We start from the raw sequence: 18,767 nt of genomic DNA on the forward strand, positions 1-18,767 counted from the left end.
AGGTCTACTTCTGCCTGCCAAAACAAAAACTCACATTTCTTACAGCAATCCTATTCAAAAAGCAGCTTCGACATGGGAGAAGAAATACCTCAGAGATCTGTGAGTATCTAGCCTCTGTGATGAGACACCCCCGAGTCATAACCTGGAAAAGAGAAAGATTATCTCAGAGGAAATAAAGAAAGGAACCAGCAAAACAGTAACAGTGCAAGGCCACGTTTCTATATGGCTTTGTGGACATCCTCCCAGCTGAATAAGGGTGCTACATCAGTATCACGAATATGGTTCTGAATGCTGCAGCAGAAAAACACAACTGAAAATTCTGAAATATTCTCTCTGTATCTTTAACTCTGTGAGTTATAATTACATATACAAAACAGGCCAGAGTGTGATACCAAATGCTGTTAAAACAGGTTCTAAAAAACTCAATCTTTCCTTTTTACAATAAAAAAATCTGGGGCATTTTCATCTGTGTCCAAAACACATTATCTGAGTGAAGAACCAGCTTTCTTACTAGGCCAAAGTCTTTTCTTGATTCCATAAAAAAGGGCAGCAAAACAATGGCTAGAAAAACTAGATCTTCGATTCATGGGAAGTATTGGACTGCAATTTATATTGAAATAAAAGCAGCATAGTAGTTCCATTTTCTGAGATTACATGTCAACAGTAGTCTTCCTAGAAATACAGCCTAGGAATAATTGCACTTCAGATGTCAAAAAAAGAAATCAATGCAGATTAAAATCAGGTCATAGAAAAAAAACAGAAGACAGCAACGAATACTAACTAACAAAGCACTACCAGATTTGTTTTGCAAAATGCTTTTTGTTTCTTTTTTCCTATAAATAGACTTATTTATTTTTTTTTCTTATAAATAGAGAAATACCTAACTGCCCAACTCCTTGCCTCTTGCTGCTAAAAAAAAACATATGCTGGACAGTGTTAGGCATTAGAGAAGAAAGAGACACCATTTCAACCTACTGAAGGGTCCCAGTGACTTGACCAGGCCCTGTAAATCTTGGCCAATGACAATCATCAAACAGTAACTATTGAGGAAATTATGTGTTCCCCTAAACTACTAGCCTGGGGTGAGGTCTACAGGTTTGGGCATACATTCTCTTATTACTGAATGACTGATTACCTCTCTTATTATAATTGTATTATATATACAATATAAATATAATATATATTTATATATTTATATATATATTTTATATATATATATATATATAAATTATATATTGAATGTCCTGAGAATTAAATTCAGGAGGGTGTCTAGATAGCCACCACTAGTCTAAACATCTAATTGTCAGGATCCCAAAAAGCAGTTTGTGTCAAGGTTAGAAACCCCCAGTGCCTCTGAGACAGCCCTGGAGGAACTTAGAAGCAGCACTACCTAAGTCACGCAGATGGTTTGTTGTCAGTTTTCTTCATAACAGATACAAATGATGATCCAGGAGCATACACATACATTCTTTTTCAGTCATCCCAGTAAAAAGTTAGGCCCTCTCTGTCACCAGATGGAAGAGCTTTTTGTATGAGTCAAGGCTTCTTACAGCAAGGCTTATACTTCAGAAAGGGAGTAGCACCATCCCATCATTAACCTCAGTGATGCTAAACTTCATGAACCATTACTCAGGAGTAATATTGGAGTTTAGAATTCAGCCACTACTTTCAGATCTAAGCATCAGCAGATACCTAGCCATCAGAAAAAAAAATCACAAACATCTATGTACATGTCATTTTTAGTACATATTATCTTATTGTTAATTTACTTTATCGGGAAATCTGGCATAGCTGCATTGCATTCCTAAGTCTTAAAGGTTTCTGTTATTGTTGTTTGGTTTTGGTTTGTTTGTTTGTTTGTCTTAAAGAATAGTCATAACCAACAACTACATGCCACATGACTCAGGTTAATAAGAGCACACACTCTACATAACACAGAGTGCAACATCTACCCTGCCAGTAGAAAGTTCCTGTCCTTTCAGCATTGATTTTGTCAATGTTTATTTCCTTAACAGCCTCAGCTTGCTTCAGAATCAGTTTCCACAACAAAAGATGAGAGGTCACTGCCTTTTCAGAGCAGCTCTGAATACGAAGAATACAGAATTACATTAGTGCTCATCTTGGCAAAGAATGTATGTGCATTGTTAAGTATGGATTTTCCTCTGTGGTAACCTTGCACCAGAATTTGAACTTGTTCACTTCAGATAAAGAGTTCTTCATTACAGTTTTATTTATTTTTTATCTCAATTATTTTTCTTGTTCCCATCAGAGGCTATAAAGAAATTACAGTTTACCTGAGATCCCATTATATCAGAAAAGTATGAAACAAAAATAAAGTACAAGCAAAAATAATGTTTGTTGTAGATAGATGGCACAACAATTATTTCCTTATTGAGACAATTGTTACAGTTTAATCATTTTTAAAGACTGCATCTACAAAATAGATCTCACAGAAGGAAAGGAATTAATATTATTTCTATTTGTCTCGAAAGTCCTCAATTAAGGAAATGGTTTGACAAACACGAAGTACCTCTCTAGTTTTCAGCTATATATTTAATGTCGTGAGCAAATGATGTAAATCTTGTATATCTGCAAAGCTAATGTCGCCAAGTATCCAAAAGTGTTAAATAATTCCTTAACTTAGTGTCTCGTTAGAAAACCTGAGGTCTCTTTTTTTTGTGTGTGTATTAATGTAAGAATGTAGTCTCTGAAATTTATCTCATTATAAAGAAAACAGTTCTTACAATCAGCCTGGTAAATTTAAATTCTTGTTATTGTCTAACGGTGAAACCTGTCTTTGAAAATGAATGCTGAAAATGTAACCATGTTATTCTTACATGAGTTATGTTTTCTTTATGGCAAAAGAAAGGTAGCAATTAAAATAAATTATTTGTCAATAATGCCTTGTGGAAGAAGGAAAGGAAGAAACTTAAGTTTCTTGAATCTCTGAGGGACACCTCTGGATACAACTATGAATTCCAAGTTGAGGATGGTTATGAAACTGTAATACCATTGAATGAGTCAACAAATCATACATTTCCCTTGATCTCAAAGGAAAGAAGGATCAAACAGATTCCTGCAGGCTTGACAATTCTCTCTGAGTTCCTCAAATGTATTCAGGTAGACAAAATAGGAAAAAAAAAAAAAAAAAAAAAAAAAAAAGAATTTCTATAAGAATATTACTTGCTGTAGCAGTTGTTAACAAAAATGCTTGAGAAATTTCTAGGTTCTAGGCATATCTGTCATCATTAAGACCTTTGAGAGCAGCTTGACTGCTTTTTGTTTCTGTTTGAGAGTCTTTAAAGAACAGTCAGAAATTTCCACAGGCACTTCATTCCATTACTGTAATTCCTCTTTAACAAGAAACAGTTAGCAAGAAATTCTCCATGTTGATTTTATGACCCCAGAAGGCATGAACAGACTGGCTCTTTGTTTGAGCTTTGACTAACACGGTAAAATCTCAATGATGCATCACCCCACAGGGGACTGATGATAAGAAATCATTATATAATTATCCACCAGTAACTTAACAGACATTTAATTTTTACAGATACAATTTCATTTAATTCTGAGGCACAATAGAAATTTATTCTCCAAACTTGTAATACATTGTTTCTGTCATTATGAAATCCTGTGTGCAAATTGCACACTATCTCATTCATGGTGCAATTTATACAGGTTGATACATACTGTATAATTTCCTAAAAAACATTTCAGAGTACTTGCCGCTTAAGAACTAATGTAAATGCTTACAAAGGAGGAGTAAAAATTATGGGAGATTTTTGCTTTGTCTTCATAGATGTAGTCATCACCAAAACAGAAAAAAAAGCTGTGCCAATGGAAGACATGTTCACTTCTACCTTCTGAAGACAAATAAACCTTAAAAATACACAAAACTTTGAGACCATTGGTTATTTCATGGATGCTATGAAATAAAATCATCTATCTCCATCAGAAACAATACTGTTGTCAGTACCATCATTTCAGAGTTTTAACACTGTTGCAATAAAACAGCTTCATGTGAGTAGATAAGGCACTAAGATTTGATGTTGAAGGATTTGCACTTCAAAGATGAACAAGAAGCTCTGATGTACTAGAAAAGTAGAACAATTTATGGATGTTACAACATCTTCTTTGATTAAACAACCAGTAAAAGCTTTAACTCCAACAATTGCTGGACTGCTATCAGATCATCTGATTTTAAAACATATCTCAGCCAAATTAGCTTTAAAGCTTTGGGAAAAATTAAATGTTGAATTTCCTTTCATTCTGGTACGGTGTTTGGCCTCCTCTTCAGCTTAACCCAGATGCCATTATTTGGACGAAGAATTAGGTCTCCTGCCAAACCAAGTTCGTCTTGCTTTTGACAGGATTCCACCCAAAAGCGCCGCAGGATGAGGGCTAGAAGAGTTTTCTCTTCCATTTGTGCAAAGCGCTGACCTATGGATTACAGTGCAGCAAAAAAGGTGTTATTGTCAGGTTGCAGCAACCACTGTTGCATTTGTGTGTTCTTGGTGATACCCCCCAGGAACACAGGGCAGCAAGGACCATGTGCCTGCCTTGGGAACAGAATTAAGTGGGCCAAAAACCAAGGTCATATGGATACTACTGAAACTAGTGCTTCTCTCCGCATGAGGCATCTGACTTTCCTGGGCCAACCTATAGCACATTTTTCTTCCCATAGTACACAATACTCAAACATCGAAGGGGAGATATTCAACAGTTTACATGGTCTTAATACAAAACACAGCCTTGTCATGTCTCTTGGGTGGACTAAGCAGGGAAGAATGGATGACAGATGAGGGCAGCAGAAGATGCAACACACGGACAGCACGAAGAGAGATAAATCCCACTGTTCTACATATGCAAGGAGGAGAAAAGGAGATACAAGTGCATCAGAACCAGAGGCAGACCATCCTTTAAACACTGTGCACATTGATGATTTGCTAGCACAGAAGCCAAAGTTCAATTTAGATTTTATAGAAAGGTGGAGAAGGAAAGGGGAGAACAGAGAAATAAGAGGGAAACCCAACTAAGCATCACAGTCCAAGTAGTTCACTCAAACTAAATTGAAGATAGCAACAGAACACAAAACCCCGGTGTTCTAAATATTTTCTGTGCTCTTCTTTGTACAATCTGTACAGATGGATGTCTGTACACATGTACTCTGTGCTGGACTTCTGCAATGATATTAATAAACCACCTACCACGCACTCTCTGGCTGTACACACTCCTGTATATCTAGGAACTAGCTAGTCACATAATACTAAATTAGGTTTCCTCTTTGGAGCGTGTGAAGACCTGGTCTGCTGTTCTTCTGGGAAGATCATCTATTCCCACTGAGACAAACTCCAAAAAATAAAATGAAAACAGAACATGTGTTTCCCATTCTTGCAAATGGCATGACAACTGTTGAATGTTCACCTTTTGCACTTACGATCAGTGCAGAGAACAGCCTTTCCACATGTTCAGTAATATAAATAATAATGTCTCTGTTCTGTGCATTGACAAATACCAAGTGTCTCAGTGGTACCTGAAGAACTAAGAAGTTCTAGGAAGACAGCAAAAACACCAAAGCAACAACAGTGTCAGAAAAAGAGAAAGAATACATCCTTTGCAGACTGCATGTTTTGGACACCCAGCTGAGACGATCAGATAGACAGATGACACATTTCCAGAGCAAAGTAGCTGCAGAACATTTGCCTTCTCTCACTCCACAGTGTCCTACAGAACACAGATCAGAAGACTGTAAGCGATCCTGCCATGGTACAGGAGCCCATTCACATGCTGCCATGCAGCACAGGCAGCAAGAAGGAAACACCAGACTGTGCACTGGGCCTTGGGAAGAAAGGAAACCCTTGGGAAGAAACAAAACGTTGCAGCTCGAGCCTGACAGGAGAGACACCACTCAGAAGTCTGGGATGTCACCAAAAGGTGCATCAAGACTCCAGTTTCTGATACTCTCATTGCTGCTACGGTCACCACACCAAACGCAGCACTGGTACATCATGAAATCTTTATCTTCAGGTACATACCAATACAGTTCCTGGGACCAGCTGAGAAGGGCACATAAGCATATGGGTGTCTTCCCTTACTATTTTCAGGGAAAAAGCGCTCAGGCCTGAATTCCTCTGGCTCAGGGAAGATATCGGGATCTCTGTGCAGCACATAAGTTATGATAAGGACATTTGTGCCTTTTGGTATCTTATATCCTCCTGAAAGAAAACAGGGAGAGGAGGAAAAAAATAACAAAAACACAGCTGGGCAACTTAACAGCAAGAAAAATGACTTCCTATAGACAGACTCATAGTAAAATATACAAAAAAGAAAGCCCTGCTCTTTACTTGGGAAACACCTCCACTGAGATGCTGGCAGGAATGGAAGTGGCAAGCACAAGCAGAACAGGATCCCACTTACTAATACAGCAATCCTCTGCCACGGAACGGGCAAACATGGGAACTGAAGGGAAGAGTCTCAGGGCTTCTTTCACAACACACTCAAGGTATCGAAGCTTCTTCAAATCATCCACTGTAACAGGACGTTCTGTGTTGCCTGGCCAAACACAGATAGGGGGGTGAACATGATGGACACACCTCATTTTTGTTTAAACAAACACATCTTGACTTCCTCCAGGAGTTGGGACCATCATGCACCAAGACCATGCATTGTGTTACACAGATATTGAATACATGCCTTGTCACAAGGATGTAAGGTTGGCTGTAGTCTCCTACACACCCTTCCAGTACCTCTCCCCATCACCCCTAACAACTGAAAGCTTCAGCATGTCCACAAGGTCTGTTCCTACATCCCCTTCTACCTGTAGGCCTATAATGTATCTATAACAGTACCACCCACAAATACAAACACCACCACAACCCCAATGAAGGAGTAATAGAAACGTACCAAACACCTCATCCAGTTCTCTGTGAACTTTCTTCTGGACTTCAGGATTACATCCGAGCAAGTACAGGACCCAGTTCATAGAAGCTGCTGTTGTATCATGGCCCTAGAGGTCCAGATTTACAGAGATTCACTTCAACACTATACATGAATGTGGTATGTTTAGGTATGCTATATAAATACTTAGGTATACAGCTAGTAAGGAAAGTGAGATAAACTCACTACTCCAAGAACCACAAGGAGAAGAATTAAATAAAATAAATAAACAAATAATAAGAAAATAAAAATCAAGTGTTGAACTCTATCCCACACTGATTAGCAGGATTTAAGATGATCCATGATCCTGTAAGGTGCATGAAAACTGACCAAAAGGGAAAAAGCATTGAAATAACCCAAAGATCCTTTTTTTTTTTTACTACTCCACCTCCAGAAAACTGCATGAACTACCTTTTGTTTTTCTTTTTGTTTTCCTTGTATTTTGCCTCAGATAGTGACACTTGCTGCTTGCTCTTCTCTCCTTTTCAGGAATTCAGTGACTGACTACTAATAGCTATACATAGGTTAAGAGCTCTCACTGTTTTTCCCCTTCCAAAGTGTAATCCGTAAGATAATCCGTTCAGAGAGGTATATCAGAGCAGTATCCCAGTATGTCTACACAATGAAATGGATGTATAGTCATCTTTTTGTTTACTGTCCAGTCAGTAACATAAGAACTTGGGTGCCAATGACTGGTGCTAATGACTACCACAAAAAGGGTCTAATGACACAGTAGAGTAGCCACAGGAGGGAATACTACCTGGCTTCCTATAAGTAGGGAATCAGCTATCACTGTTCTCAGAACTGTGTAAGAGCAAGGAAAGGAAAAGAAAAAGGGAATACCCTCTCCACCCCCCCCAAAAAAAAAAAAAAAAAAAAAAAAAAACAGAGTGGAACATAAAAGGGAAAAACTGGCCATCGAATTATTTTGATACTTAAAATGGCCACTTATTATGAAGTTCAAAATGCTATGGAGTCACTTAGGAATGGTAAAATAGCAAAAGAGTTTCTCTAGATTAGAGCAACATTAATACATCTCTGAACTAAGTTCTTCTGTTACAGATTTCAGGTCCATCTAATAGAATTGTGTAGAAAACAGTCTTATTTAGATCCTTCACTGGAGAGGGAACCACACATGCGGAGATGGTACCAAGAAGACACTACCAATCCACAATCGTGACAGGACCACGAGGTTACAGCCAACATGGCAAGGGTTAAAATGTGAGAACTGACAAAATGCAAGGCAAAACATAGAATTCATTTAGAGTTCTCAATGGCATGAATGAGGTTTGTAGCAGAGGCTGAGATGCCATATCAACCATCAAACTGGTATTGCACATCTGCTTGTATGAGTAAAACCTGCTGACATAGGCAGGACCTGCCACATGTATTGCCCAATATTTTGTCAGGGCATACAATTCTAGATCAATAGTTTTTTCTCCTACAGGAGGGAGTTTGTCTCCTACAGGAGTTTCCTCTTAGGCTTCCAGGGATAAAATAACTTTATATTAGAAGTTGCTTCCAAAACTAAGAAAAAAAGAGTGTCACTGCCTGTAAATGGTGAATCTTAAGTTCTGGGAAAGAAAAAAAAAAAAAAAAAAAAAAAAAAAAAGGCAAGCACAAATAAATACAAACAAAAAACCCCAAACCATTGGCTCCCTTTCGTACCTCAAACATGAAAGTATCCACTTCTTCACGAATGTCCTTGTAGCTCAATTTGTTCCCTTCATCATCTGTTGCATTCAGCAGCATGTCCAGGAAAGCTTCTCTCTTTTTGCAACCACTTTCTTCACTGTTCACATCAGTATCACATTTCGTTCGTTTGGTGTTTTCAAGTTCTGCAGCTTTTTCTGCAATGACCTGAGATTAAAACCAGTATATTAGATGTGGCATGCAGTGTATGTGCTGCATAAATCACACAGGTTCATCCTAACTTGTTAAAACAAAAATATCCATCTGTAGCAGTCTACATGAGGTAGGCCTAGTTAGCATAGCTGTTACCATTGGCTTGTGATCTTAATCAACTTTTTATTTTAGTAGATGAAATATGACCAACATCTTGTCCCAAGCAATAGAATTAACCTTGAAAAGATTTTGTCTATTCAAGAAAACTGTTCAATGTGTTGACCATCAAAAAGTGTGAACACATCAAGAATATCTGGAACAAGCTTATTGTGAATGCCAGCAATGGCAACAGCAAGTCAGAAAACATCACCACAATTTGAGCAGACCAATCACCAAGAATAAATCTACCCAACCCAATAAATAAGGAAAGAAACATGTTTCCAACCTCTGGGGAACTCAGGGGAATGAAGAGGAAGACACCAGGGCACCCCAAAAACCTACATCAGGACTACACATAGCATGGCTGGAACCACTACACTGAAGCCTCACAGTTTTTCTTTGGTATCAGAGCAATGGTTGACCTTCCTCTTTTTAGGTCAAATCACAGCCCCAGTGACAGATGAGAAGTTCCTGCCATCACCATCATTGCTGTAACAGCACAATTAAGGTCTTCAGTAAACCGGCCAGTATCACTCTCAACTTTTTTTTTTTAAAGGTTGTGTAATACTTGATTCAGTTCAGAAGAAGCACTTAATGGGGGAACTATAATTATGCACACATGTCATTTCAAATATACACTTATAATAACACATGCAAAAACACCTCATCTCTTCTTTCTGTCAGCACCTATGCTAGGTGATATTATTATTTAGTGTTCCTTTAGTGTTCCTCTTCTGAGATTTGGTGCTTTATATCCAGTGCACCAGCCCAGCATGGAAGGACAGCAGCAGTATTACCTTAAGGCTCTTTCTCTTGCTTCATTGCTGCTATTTCCAATAAGAGGAAGCAAAATATAACCTAAGGTACTTAAAAACAACTCTAATGAGAATTTTACTCTGACAGAACACAGCATGATAGAGATGCCCATTTCTCTGTACACTGCAGGAGTGCATGGTCACTATGACTCATTATATGTACTGAAATTTCAGGGACTGTTTCTTTTGCTGTGGGCAATGGCACTGTGGGGTACATAAACACTTCCAGGAAAACAGACTCCTGGTAACATCTTAACAGCAAGCTTGGGAGGGCAGCCATTGGCAAGAACAGCACAGAGGCTATTTACTGAGAAAAAAAGGTGTTCTTTTCACAGTCTAAAATAGTAAGAGAAGACTGCATTTTATGCAAAGTCAGTGATGTATGTTTTATGGTTTCCATACCAAAGTGTTCTACTTTTCATGTGGGGACCCATGAACCTTATCAATTCACCTTATCAATTAAGTCACCTTATCAATTCTTCTCCAAATGAAGGAAAACAAATGCGGGCTTCCATATCTGAGGACTGGACCAAGTGTCATTACCAGTATATTTGTTTTACTGCTACAAACTTGGCAGAGAACTGTTATAGGCAGTTAAGATGGACAGAACAAGAATTTGGTGAACACCTATTGTTTATTTCAGTTGTCCAGGACCAATGAGTCCTGTTAATACTCCCCTGCTTAAAACTGAGACTGCCTTACAGAGAAGATATGTATTGGCTTCATTTTAGGGGATTCCTCAGCATCCCAAAGGATAGTTCTTTTAATAGGTGCACAGTAAGAGTGCTGATTCTCATCTGCAATTTGGAAGCTAGCTACTAAGTGCAAAACTTTTTTAGCTACTAAGTGCAAAACTTTCCATCAACTAGAATGTGGCATAAGTAAAAAAAAATAAAAATTAAATAAATAATAATAAAAGGCCATACTGTATCTGTAAAATTGTGAAGGATCTTAAGATTCCTCTCATGCTCTCTTCCTTCCTTAAACAGAATATATACAAGATCATGCCAAAGCCAAGGGCTCTTCTGTCGCTGTTGAATTAGATCACTCATCCTAGGGGCACAAAAAATTACGTCACATAACATTTCTTGACAAAAAGTAAATTCACAGCACAATTTCAAGAACCAAAAAAGAAGTTGTGCCTCCCTCTACCTCTCTCTATGAAACAGAGATAAACATGTTGTATGGGTTTAAACACATTAATCTGAAGGTAAAACTGCTATTCTTTGCTTTCTGATCTCAAAATCTGTCATCCACCCCAGCATTCAGCATCACTATGACATCTATCTTTAAACACTGATCTTTGAGAAGGAGAGCATACGTCCTTTTAGTGGTGATCCTCTTGAAGCAGGTATATTCAGTCACCCAGTCCGTTCCCACCCCCCGTCAGTAAAGCATTGACCACATATCCTGAAAAGACATACAACTTGTGCTAGGTCTCCAAATATCTGTCCTGTGACCTCAAACAGCCATCTGAAAACATTACATTTCTACTTGACTGTCCAGATGCTGTATATGTCAGACATCACATGAAAAGTACTGGAAATAAAGAATCAGTCACAATATATGGATTCAAGGACACTCAAAAAAATGGAGTATACGTGAAAGGGCTGACTGTCATGGCTGTTCACCTCTTTTACATGCATTTGGCAGCAGAAAGAGACTCAGAGGAATTATAAACTCCAATACCAATGGATTAACTGAATAGCAGCTGACACCTTTTCATAGCCTTAACCTCCCATTGCATACACTCACAACAGAAGATGTCTTTAAAAACTTCAAGAATTTTTCTTACCTTCTTGGCTTTCTATATCTACCTGTGTCACCCCCACCTCCACCCCAGCTCACAAAGCAGATGAACTGACACTGGCAGCAACAACTCCAACCCAACTATAATGTAGCCAAGGAAAAACCTCCATTTACCTGTAGATAGCACGAACATACTCAGAATCCTTATTCTCCTGAGCACCCACATTCCTTCCCATCGCTGTTTCTAGGAGAAGGAAATCATCAACATTTCACAAGTGCAAAATGAAATGCAGAGTCCCTGTATACAGTAAGTTAATATTGCTTCCAGACTTTGATTGTCACCACACTGTCAGTTTGATGCATAAATATGCACAACCCTTTCTAGATGAGAATTTTGCTTTTCCTTTCCATGCACAGGAGCCATGCTCCTTAAGAAAACCTCCCTTCAGACTCCTACCCCTGTCCTGCTCATGCCACAAACTAAGCTCACCACTCACCTGATCAGAGGCATATGAGACCCTAAGAGAAAGGATGGCCTTGGGAGGATGGCAATGCATTCACACAGTAAGCACAGATACTCCCATATCTCCTCACACAATATGACACAGCTGTACTCACAAGCCTCTGCACCACTCACAGCATCACCACAATAACTAAGGAGGACTTACCACAGATGATATCAAGGGCACACAGAGTGACATCCAGAAAGATATCAAATGGTTCCTTGTCAACATGCTTCTCAAGTTTCTCCAACAAAACACCCCCTTGCTCATTCATAACCTCAAGAAAGTCATTTAAAATTGAGAAGTGGAATGTGGGAGTTATCATCTTCCTCCGTGACCGCCACTTGTCTCCAGTGCTGCAAAATTGACAGTGGAGAGGGACAGGTTAAAACTCCAACTCAAAGATAAAACCCTCCTCATCACAGAAAGCACACAGTAAGAGCTGCCACCTGGAGCACCTTCACAAATGGGCATGCTGTGGCTGACTTTTCAATATCTCCACAGCACTCCTCAGAAGGAGCAAATTGGAAATTTTTCTTATTCCATCTCTCTCTGAAGCACAAGCCAACATTTCTATATCTGCTGTCAACAAATGAAGTTGCCAACAGGTCTTCAAACAGTACACCCCGTGGTCACTCAGTGCACAGGCTGAGGGAGAGAACAGAAGCCATCTGTAGGACAAACCAGCTCTTCACCATCAAGGTCTCAACTCACCACAGTATCTCTGTGAATCACAACCGGTGCTTGCCTATCCACTGAATAGGAAATGAGGAATCTAGGAAATTAGAAAAATAGGAAATCTAATCTAGGAAATGAGGACCAAGGAGAACTAGGGCACAGGGATGCTATGCCAATGACTGCTTGAACTGTTTCCTCAGAGGCAGGCAACAACCTCCCACATGTCAGCGAATGAGCATGGAGCCACAGCTGATGCTACTGGCTTTCAGGGGTTCTTGTTTGTTTTCCTGAACCAGGTGCCCCATAAGCACACAGCTGGCTTCTCTGCTTACAGAGCAAATCCTCGCATCACTTCTCTGGCATTGGACTAGCTTATCAGTTGTCTTCTACTACTGGCCTTAATCAGTAAAGACAGGAACATTATCCTCTCATTATGTTTTTGCAAGCACAAGGAAGTCAAAACATCTCTAAAAGTCTACCTGGAAAAAAAAATAGTAAGGAAGGAACACTAGCAGGAACCATACACCACACCTGACACCCAGGGACCTCAGCTCTGCACTTTGCTACTGATTACTGTCCCCCTTGCTTGAGGGGCACAAACAAAACACAGGTAAAAAGGCATTCCTTATCCTCACACATATACTTGCACCTTCCACACCATGATTGCAGCTGGCTTTTCCACCAGCGCAGTCCCATCAAGAAGCACGAGAATGGCACTTGTGAGAGCTCCAAACAGGCAACAAAGCTCCACTGCTAACAGGGAAACCTTGACACACAGAAAGACACAAAGTTACCAGAGCCACTCCATACTTGTGTTGTTCCAACTCTTGAATATCTACATCACCCAGACCAAAAACTTTCCTCAACCCTACCAAAGACTGAAGGACACCAAAGACTTTCTTTTCCCTCTCTCCATTCCTTTTTTGCACTCATCCAGCCTCACTTATGAGCCTCCACTTCATGAGGGAAACAAAGGACAGGGTACAGATACTCTCCCATCTTACCCCAAAGCATTGCCAACCTCAGGTCCATCATGAAGGTTTGCAGCTTTACCAGCTGAAATAAGCAACACAGTCACAGTTCTGCCACAGTAACATTACTCCACACAACAGTCAAAACATCCAGCAGGTATCATCGCAGACTAGAAGACACCACTAGCCACAGGATACAACTTTTCAAAAACTCAGATTCTTCCCAAATCTCTGGGCAAAAATGTATCAATGGTAAATTTTTACAAGAAATAGATAATACAATTATATTTGTATTGGGCACTAGCTACTAAAGAATAACAAAGACTATCACAAGGAATAAGATTTCTAGAGCTATCATCCACATCTTTGCCCAGAGATACACACAACATTCTTGCCACCGAGCACAATTTCTATCATACGCTCTGCAAATTTTAAGACAGCAGTACATCTGCATTTTACTATACCTTGTCAGAAGTCCAGTCCCCAACCATGGATGCAGAAATTTGTACAGGAATGATTTTTCAATATGTTTTGAACTACTCAGAATAACCTGTCAGAAAACGAAAAGAGGGGGAAGAACGTTACTTGTTAGATGGAGAGAGATATCTTCAGCTGACATAATTTCACAAAACTTCAGTTTCTCCAAGAAAATATCCTGAGCCTCAGAAAATGCAAATACACAAGCTGGTACAGAGTAGAAATATACAGTCTACACCCTCAAGTCTTTCTGTAACTATCCCAGTCCTGAAAAACAGGGAAATAGTCAGAGACTACAACTAGAAATCCCCTTATCTTTCTTAAAAAGAAAAATCTGCATTACAAAGTTACCAGCAGAGCTCAGAGAAAACCCAGTGGTTTTCAGCCATAACCGAATTCACAGTACCATCTCTTTCATCAGCATTTGCAGAAAAATTGGCTGTCTGCAAGGGCCTTTCTTAATAAGAAGAGAATCCAAGCTCATCTTCCCTGATAACACCACACTGAAGGCCTGGAACAACAAGCTCAACAACCTGCAGCCCCTAAACAGGCATACACCTTTATTTTCTCACATAAACAAAACATCACTACACAATGTCAGCAGGCAACAGGGTGAACTCTGCACTTACTCCCTCATAAAATGAGTAGCTTTTCAGCACAAACTAGTACAAGTGGTACATCCTGTATCTTTTCCTCCGAGTCATCTTTTACACACCAAATCTTTGTTCTCCACCTTGCCCTACACTTCTGCCCATTGATTTCAACGTTGTATCACCACCCAGTGTTCAATACTCACTGTATACCATAACAAGGAAACAGTTCTGTCTTCACAGTTCATGAACAATCACTGTATAGAGCTAAACTAACATCATTTCATGGCATCAAGATAGACCCATCAAGTTCTCATGCAAAAGTCAAACAGGCACAAGCACTGCAAAAAGCATTTTGTAATGTTTTACCTCTATTCCAATGGTCCAGATACCCTTCTATTGCCTTTTTAGTTCTGGTTTGGAACAGAAGGTTTAACAATTCAAAACAAAGCTAAAGGAGATGCTTCATTGTACAAAACATACTTACTCTATGCTTTCATTTTGCTGGCTCAACTTCAGTATTGATTTTCTCCTAGACTAAGCTTTTTTATTTTTACACTTTCAGCCTCTCTTTAGCATTGGCTCAGAGGATAACCTCAAGTAAAATCAGTTCAAGCCCTTTTTTGCAAAAATTACATTGATCGAATAGAAACTAACAGGTTAGACACTGCTCTGCCTGAGAGTGGTCTAGATGGAAAGGAGACAAGCACACTCACCTCCACACTATCAGGATGATACAAAACAGTGATAGGCAATGGTCCTAACCAAATTTTGAACAACGGCTGTTTCCTGAAATCTTCAGCATACTTTTGTAGTTGTTTAAAAAAGCCTGGAATAATAAAAAATAATAACAAAAAAGCAGGTTAGAATTTTAAAAGATTTATTTTCTGAATAAGCAGGACTTCTGCAATGGAGTTTTTTACAATATGCATTATAATTATATTTTTGCTGTAATTTTATCTTGCTACCATGACAAAGTAGCTTATTTTGCACCTGTCAATTAGCTGTTCTGCAGGAGCACTTTTTTATGGCTGTGCTCTTGAAGGTGCCGTATTCTAGAGAATCCCCTCCACACTGTAGACAAGGCAGTTTCATTTAAGCTTTCCCAGAGCTCTGCAGCATGGGCCTGTTGCAATACAATGCTCTTTGTCATAACTTGAACCAAATTAAACTTTATCAAGACTATGCTTATATTTTGGTTTACCTGACACTAACCAAAATACTACATCAGGACATTTCTTTAGTTACTAAGTAAGTACAGCATCAAGCCTTTTCCCATCTAAGACTTGGTTCACAGATACTACACTTGTGATGCACAGACAAGCAACATAGACCACGGTAATGGCAGAGCACAGTGCAGGGACAAGTATCACTTGAAATGTCTAGTTTCTGTTAGCTGGACTCCTGAAGAAAATCTCTGGAGCCCTTACACTTATTGTTTGCCTGGAAAAAAAAATAAAATAATTAAAAAATATATTTTTTTTCTATTCCTGTGTGCTTAAATCTTCTCACTCTCTCTCAGCCCTAATTATCAGTGATGGTTTGCCATTCAAGCAGAGGCCTTTAACAGCTGGCTATTGCAGGATTAAACACCACCCTCATATTTTAAGAAACCTTACTGAAGGATAAGTGATTGTTTAAAAGGCCATCATGGATTTAGCAATTCAAATGTCCCTATCTCTAAGGGCACAAAGTTCATAGGATCATTTATATCTGAATCATCTGAGAGATACCACAATTGCACAGTCACCAGTTGGACTTCATAGGGGTGAGATTGACAGTCCGGCCAGTTCTTGACACACTAATTTATGCTCTCATCTAGTCCATATCTTGCCAGTTTAGCTACACAGAAAGAGTGGACGGTTCTATCAAAGACTGAAGGCACAGCTAAGTCTGAAAATAACCTAACAACTCAGCATGCTAAAATTCCCTTGCACACTCATTGGGCGAAAAATATTGTTAAAGTCCTTTTTCCTCCCAAGTTAAAAGCTCTGTTTGGATTACAGCTAATAGCTGTGCTTAGTGTTACAACACAGTGCTCAGTGTTAGTAAACAAGTACTTCTTGTGAAGGCAGCCCAGCGCCCCTCCTTCTTGCAGAAATAGAGACCACAGCATTCCCCCTCCATGTCACTAACAACCTGAAATGGGCCCCAGTCCAGCATCAGTGGTTGGAAACCACTATCAATCTGAACTTCCAACAAATCTTTGACTAATAATAAACGCCACATTGATACAGTTCCTCTCCTCTTTCCCACAGGGCTGGCTTCTCACTCAGTTCTCCTCTGTAGGTTGCCCATGGCCCCAGAGCGACCTATAGGCAATGGCAAACCCTACAACCCGCTCACCCACCTGAGCACCTCCCGCACCAAAACCCCTCACAGCACCAAGACCCCACAGCTGGGAGGTAAACTGCCCCTACCTTCTCTCTTCCGCTCCAACAGCAGAGCATTTCCCAGCACGGGATAGCAGGGGCTGATACCCGGGATGGGCTTCATCACCCGCCACCGCCACCAGTAGTCCAGAAGGGAGGGCAGGAAGCACATGATGACAACCGTCAAGAGCAGGGTGACAGCCCCAGCCACCCAGGGCAGCAGCTGGGTGCCCCCCGCAGTTCCTAGCACGACCTCCATGGCTGCCTTGCAGCTCCTGCTCCAAGCTTTGCTCCCCGCTGGCACGCTCAGGGCACTGCGTCAGGCCCAGCTGGCGCTGCTCACAGCCGCTTTGCAGTGAGCAGACAGCCTGGATCCAGGCCCTAAGAGCAGGAGGCGGAGCTGATAGACAGGGCCCAGAGGCACAGCTCAGAGAGAAGGAAATAAACGATGACGTGATAAGCAACTGCACAGAGAGGCTGCCTGCCAGCAGCTCATGACAGCAGAGCAGCCAAAGGGAACAGCGCCGCTTCCCTGTCCTCAGCTGAAGAGTCACAGGAGCTTTCAGAGGCCCCACACAGTTTCTCAGAAGGAAAAGGACAAATGGCTGTCAAGAAAAAAATCTCTGCCCTGATTTGGGGAGGACGAATGTTTTCAATAGTGCTTTCCTCCATATGTTTTCAGATGTTCAGGGAACACAGTTTTGCTGAGCAGAACCTCTCCAGTGCTCTGCAGCACAGTGTCTGAAGGCTGTGAAGTGCTTAAGATGGGGAAGCATCTTCCATGGGTAGGCAGCCCAAAGGGTTTAGACAAATCAGAGCCCATACAGACCCACGATCTAGAAGAGCACTGCAAGACACACACATGCTTCTCCGCTCAAATGGCTTTTGCTGATCTCTCTACTGAATGCTCAGCCACCAGCTGAAGGGTGACAGTGACGCGACTTGCAGCACTAGCACATGTGTCACAGGCACACTGACCTGGAGGCAATGCAGGCACCCAACCACAGGGGCTCTTCTCTGCATGCTGAGAGTCTAAGTGGACCCGGAGGAGGGGGGGCGGGAGGGCTGAAATTAGGCCAGCAAGCAACTTGCACAGTGCTTGGGTAGGAATGGTGCATCATGAAAAGAAGCAGAGCCAGAAGGTCAAGGGAGGTGATTCTCCCCCTCTACTCCACACTCATGATACTCCACCTGGACCACTGCATTCAGCTCCAGGGCCCATAGCCCAAGAGGACATGGACCTGCTAGAACAGGTCCAGAGGAGGGCCATGAGAATGGTCAGAGGGATGGTGCACATCTCTTACGGAGACAGGCTGAGAGAGATGGGGATGTTCAGCCTGGAGAAGAGAAGGCTCCAGGTAGACCTTATTGCAGCCTTTTAATACATAAAGAGGGCCTACAAGAAAGATCGGGAGGGACTCTTTACTAGGGTGCATAGTGATAGGACAAGGGGTAATAGCTTTAAACTGAAAGAGGGGAGATTTAGATTAGATAAAAGGAGGAAATTCTTTACTCAGAGGGCAGCGAGGCACTGGCACAAGTTGCCCAGAGAAGCTGTGGATGCCCCGTCCCTGGAGGTGTTCAAGGTCTGGTTGAATGGGGCTTTGGGCAACATGGACTGGTGGGAGGTGTCGCTGCCTATGGGAGGTGGGGTTGGATCTAGACATTTTAA

The 18,767-nt window shown here is 40.7% G+C and overlaps 1 protein-coding gene across 3 annotated transcripts; it reads right to left on the reverse strand.

Moving 5' to 3' along the window:
• Nucleotides 1-4,264: 4,264 nt before the first annotated feature.
• CYP4V2 (cytochrome P450 family 4 subfamily V member 2) lies at nucleotides 4,265-17,374 on the reverse strand (the record flags this gene model as incomplete). 3 transcript variants are annotated; one of them, XM_084286741.1, is made up of 11 exons in its annotated part: nucleotides 17,144-17,374; nucleotides 15,440-15,552; nucleotides 14,121-14,206; nucleotides 12,173-12,363; nucleotides 11,679-11,748; nucleotides 10,682-10,808; nucleotides 8,605-8,796; nucleotides 6,904-7,006; nucleotides 6,418-6,552; nucleotides 6,036-6,215; nucleotides 4,265-4,440 (listed from the first exon to the last, which is right to left on the reverse strand). In XM_084286741.1, the coding sequence occupies exons 1-11, from the start codon at nucleotides 17,352-17,354 to the stop codon at nucleotides 4,265-4,267; spliced, it is 1,584 nt and encodes a 527-aa protein (XP_084142867.1). In that variant the 5' UTR covers nucleotides 17,355-17,374. The 3 variants fall into 3 exon arrangements, with proteins under 3 accessions (XP_084142867.1, XP_084142868.1, XP_084142869.1); XM_084286742.1 differs by having other exon boundaries at nucleotides 4,321-4,440; nucleotides 6,036-6,157; XM_084286743.1 differs by lacking the exon at nucleotides 4,265-4,440 and adding an exon at nucleotides 5,593-5,724 and having other exon boundaries at nucleotides 6,036-6,157.
• Between the last annotated feature and the right edge of the window lie 1,393 nt (nucleotides 17,375-18,767).

The sequence above is a fragment of the Netta rufina genome (assembly GCF_964035555.1).
Source record: "Netta rufina genome assembly, chromosome: 4".
In the NCBI taxonomy this organism is placed as follows: domain Eukaryota; kingdom Metazoa; phylum Chordata; class Aves; order Anseriformes; family Anatidae; genus Netta; species Netta rufina.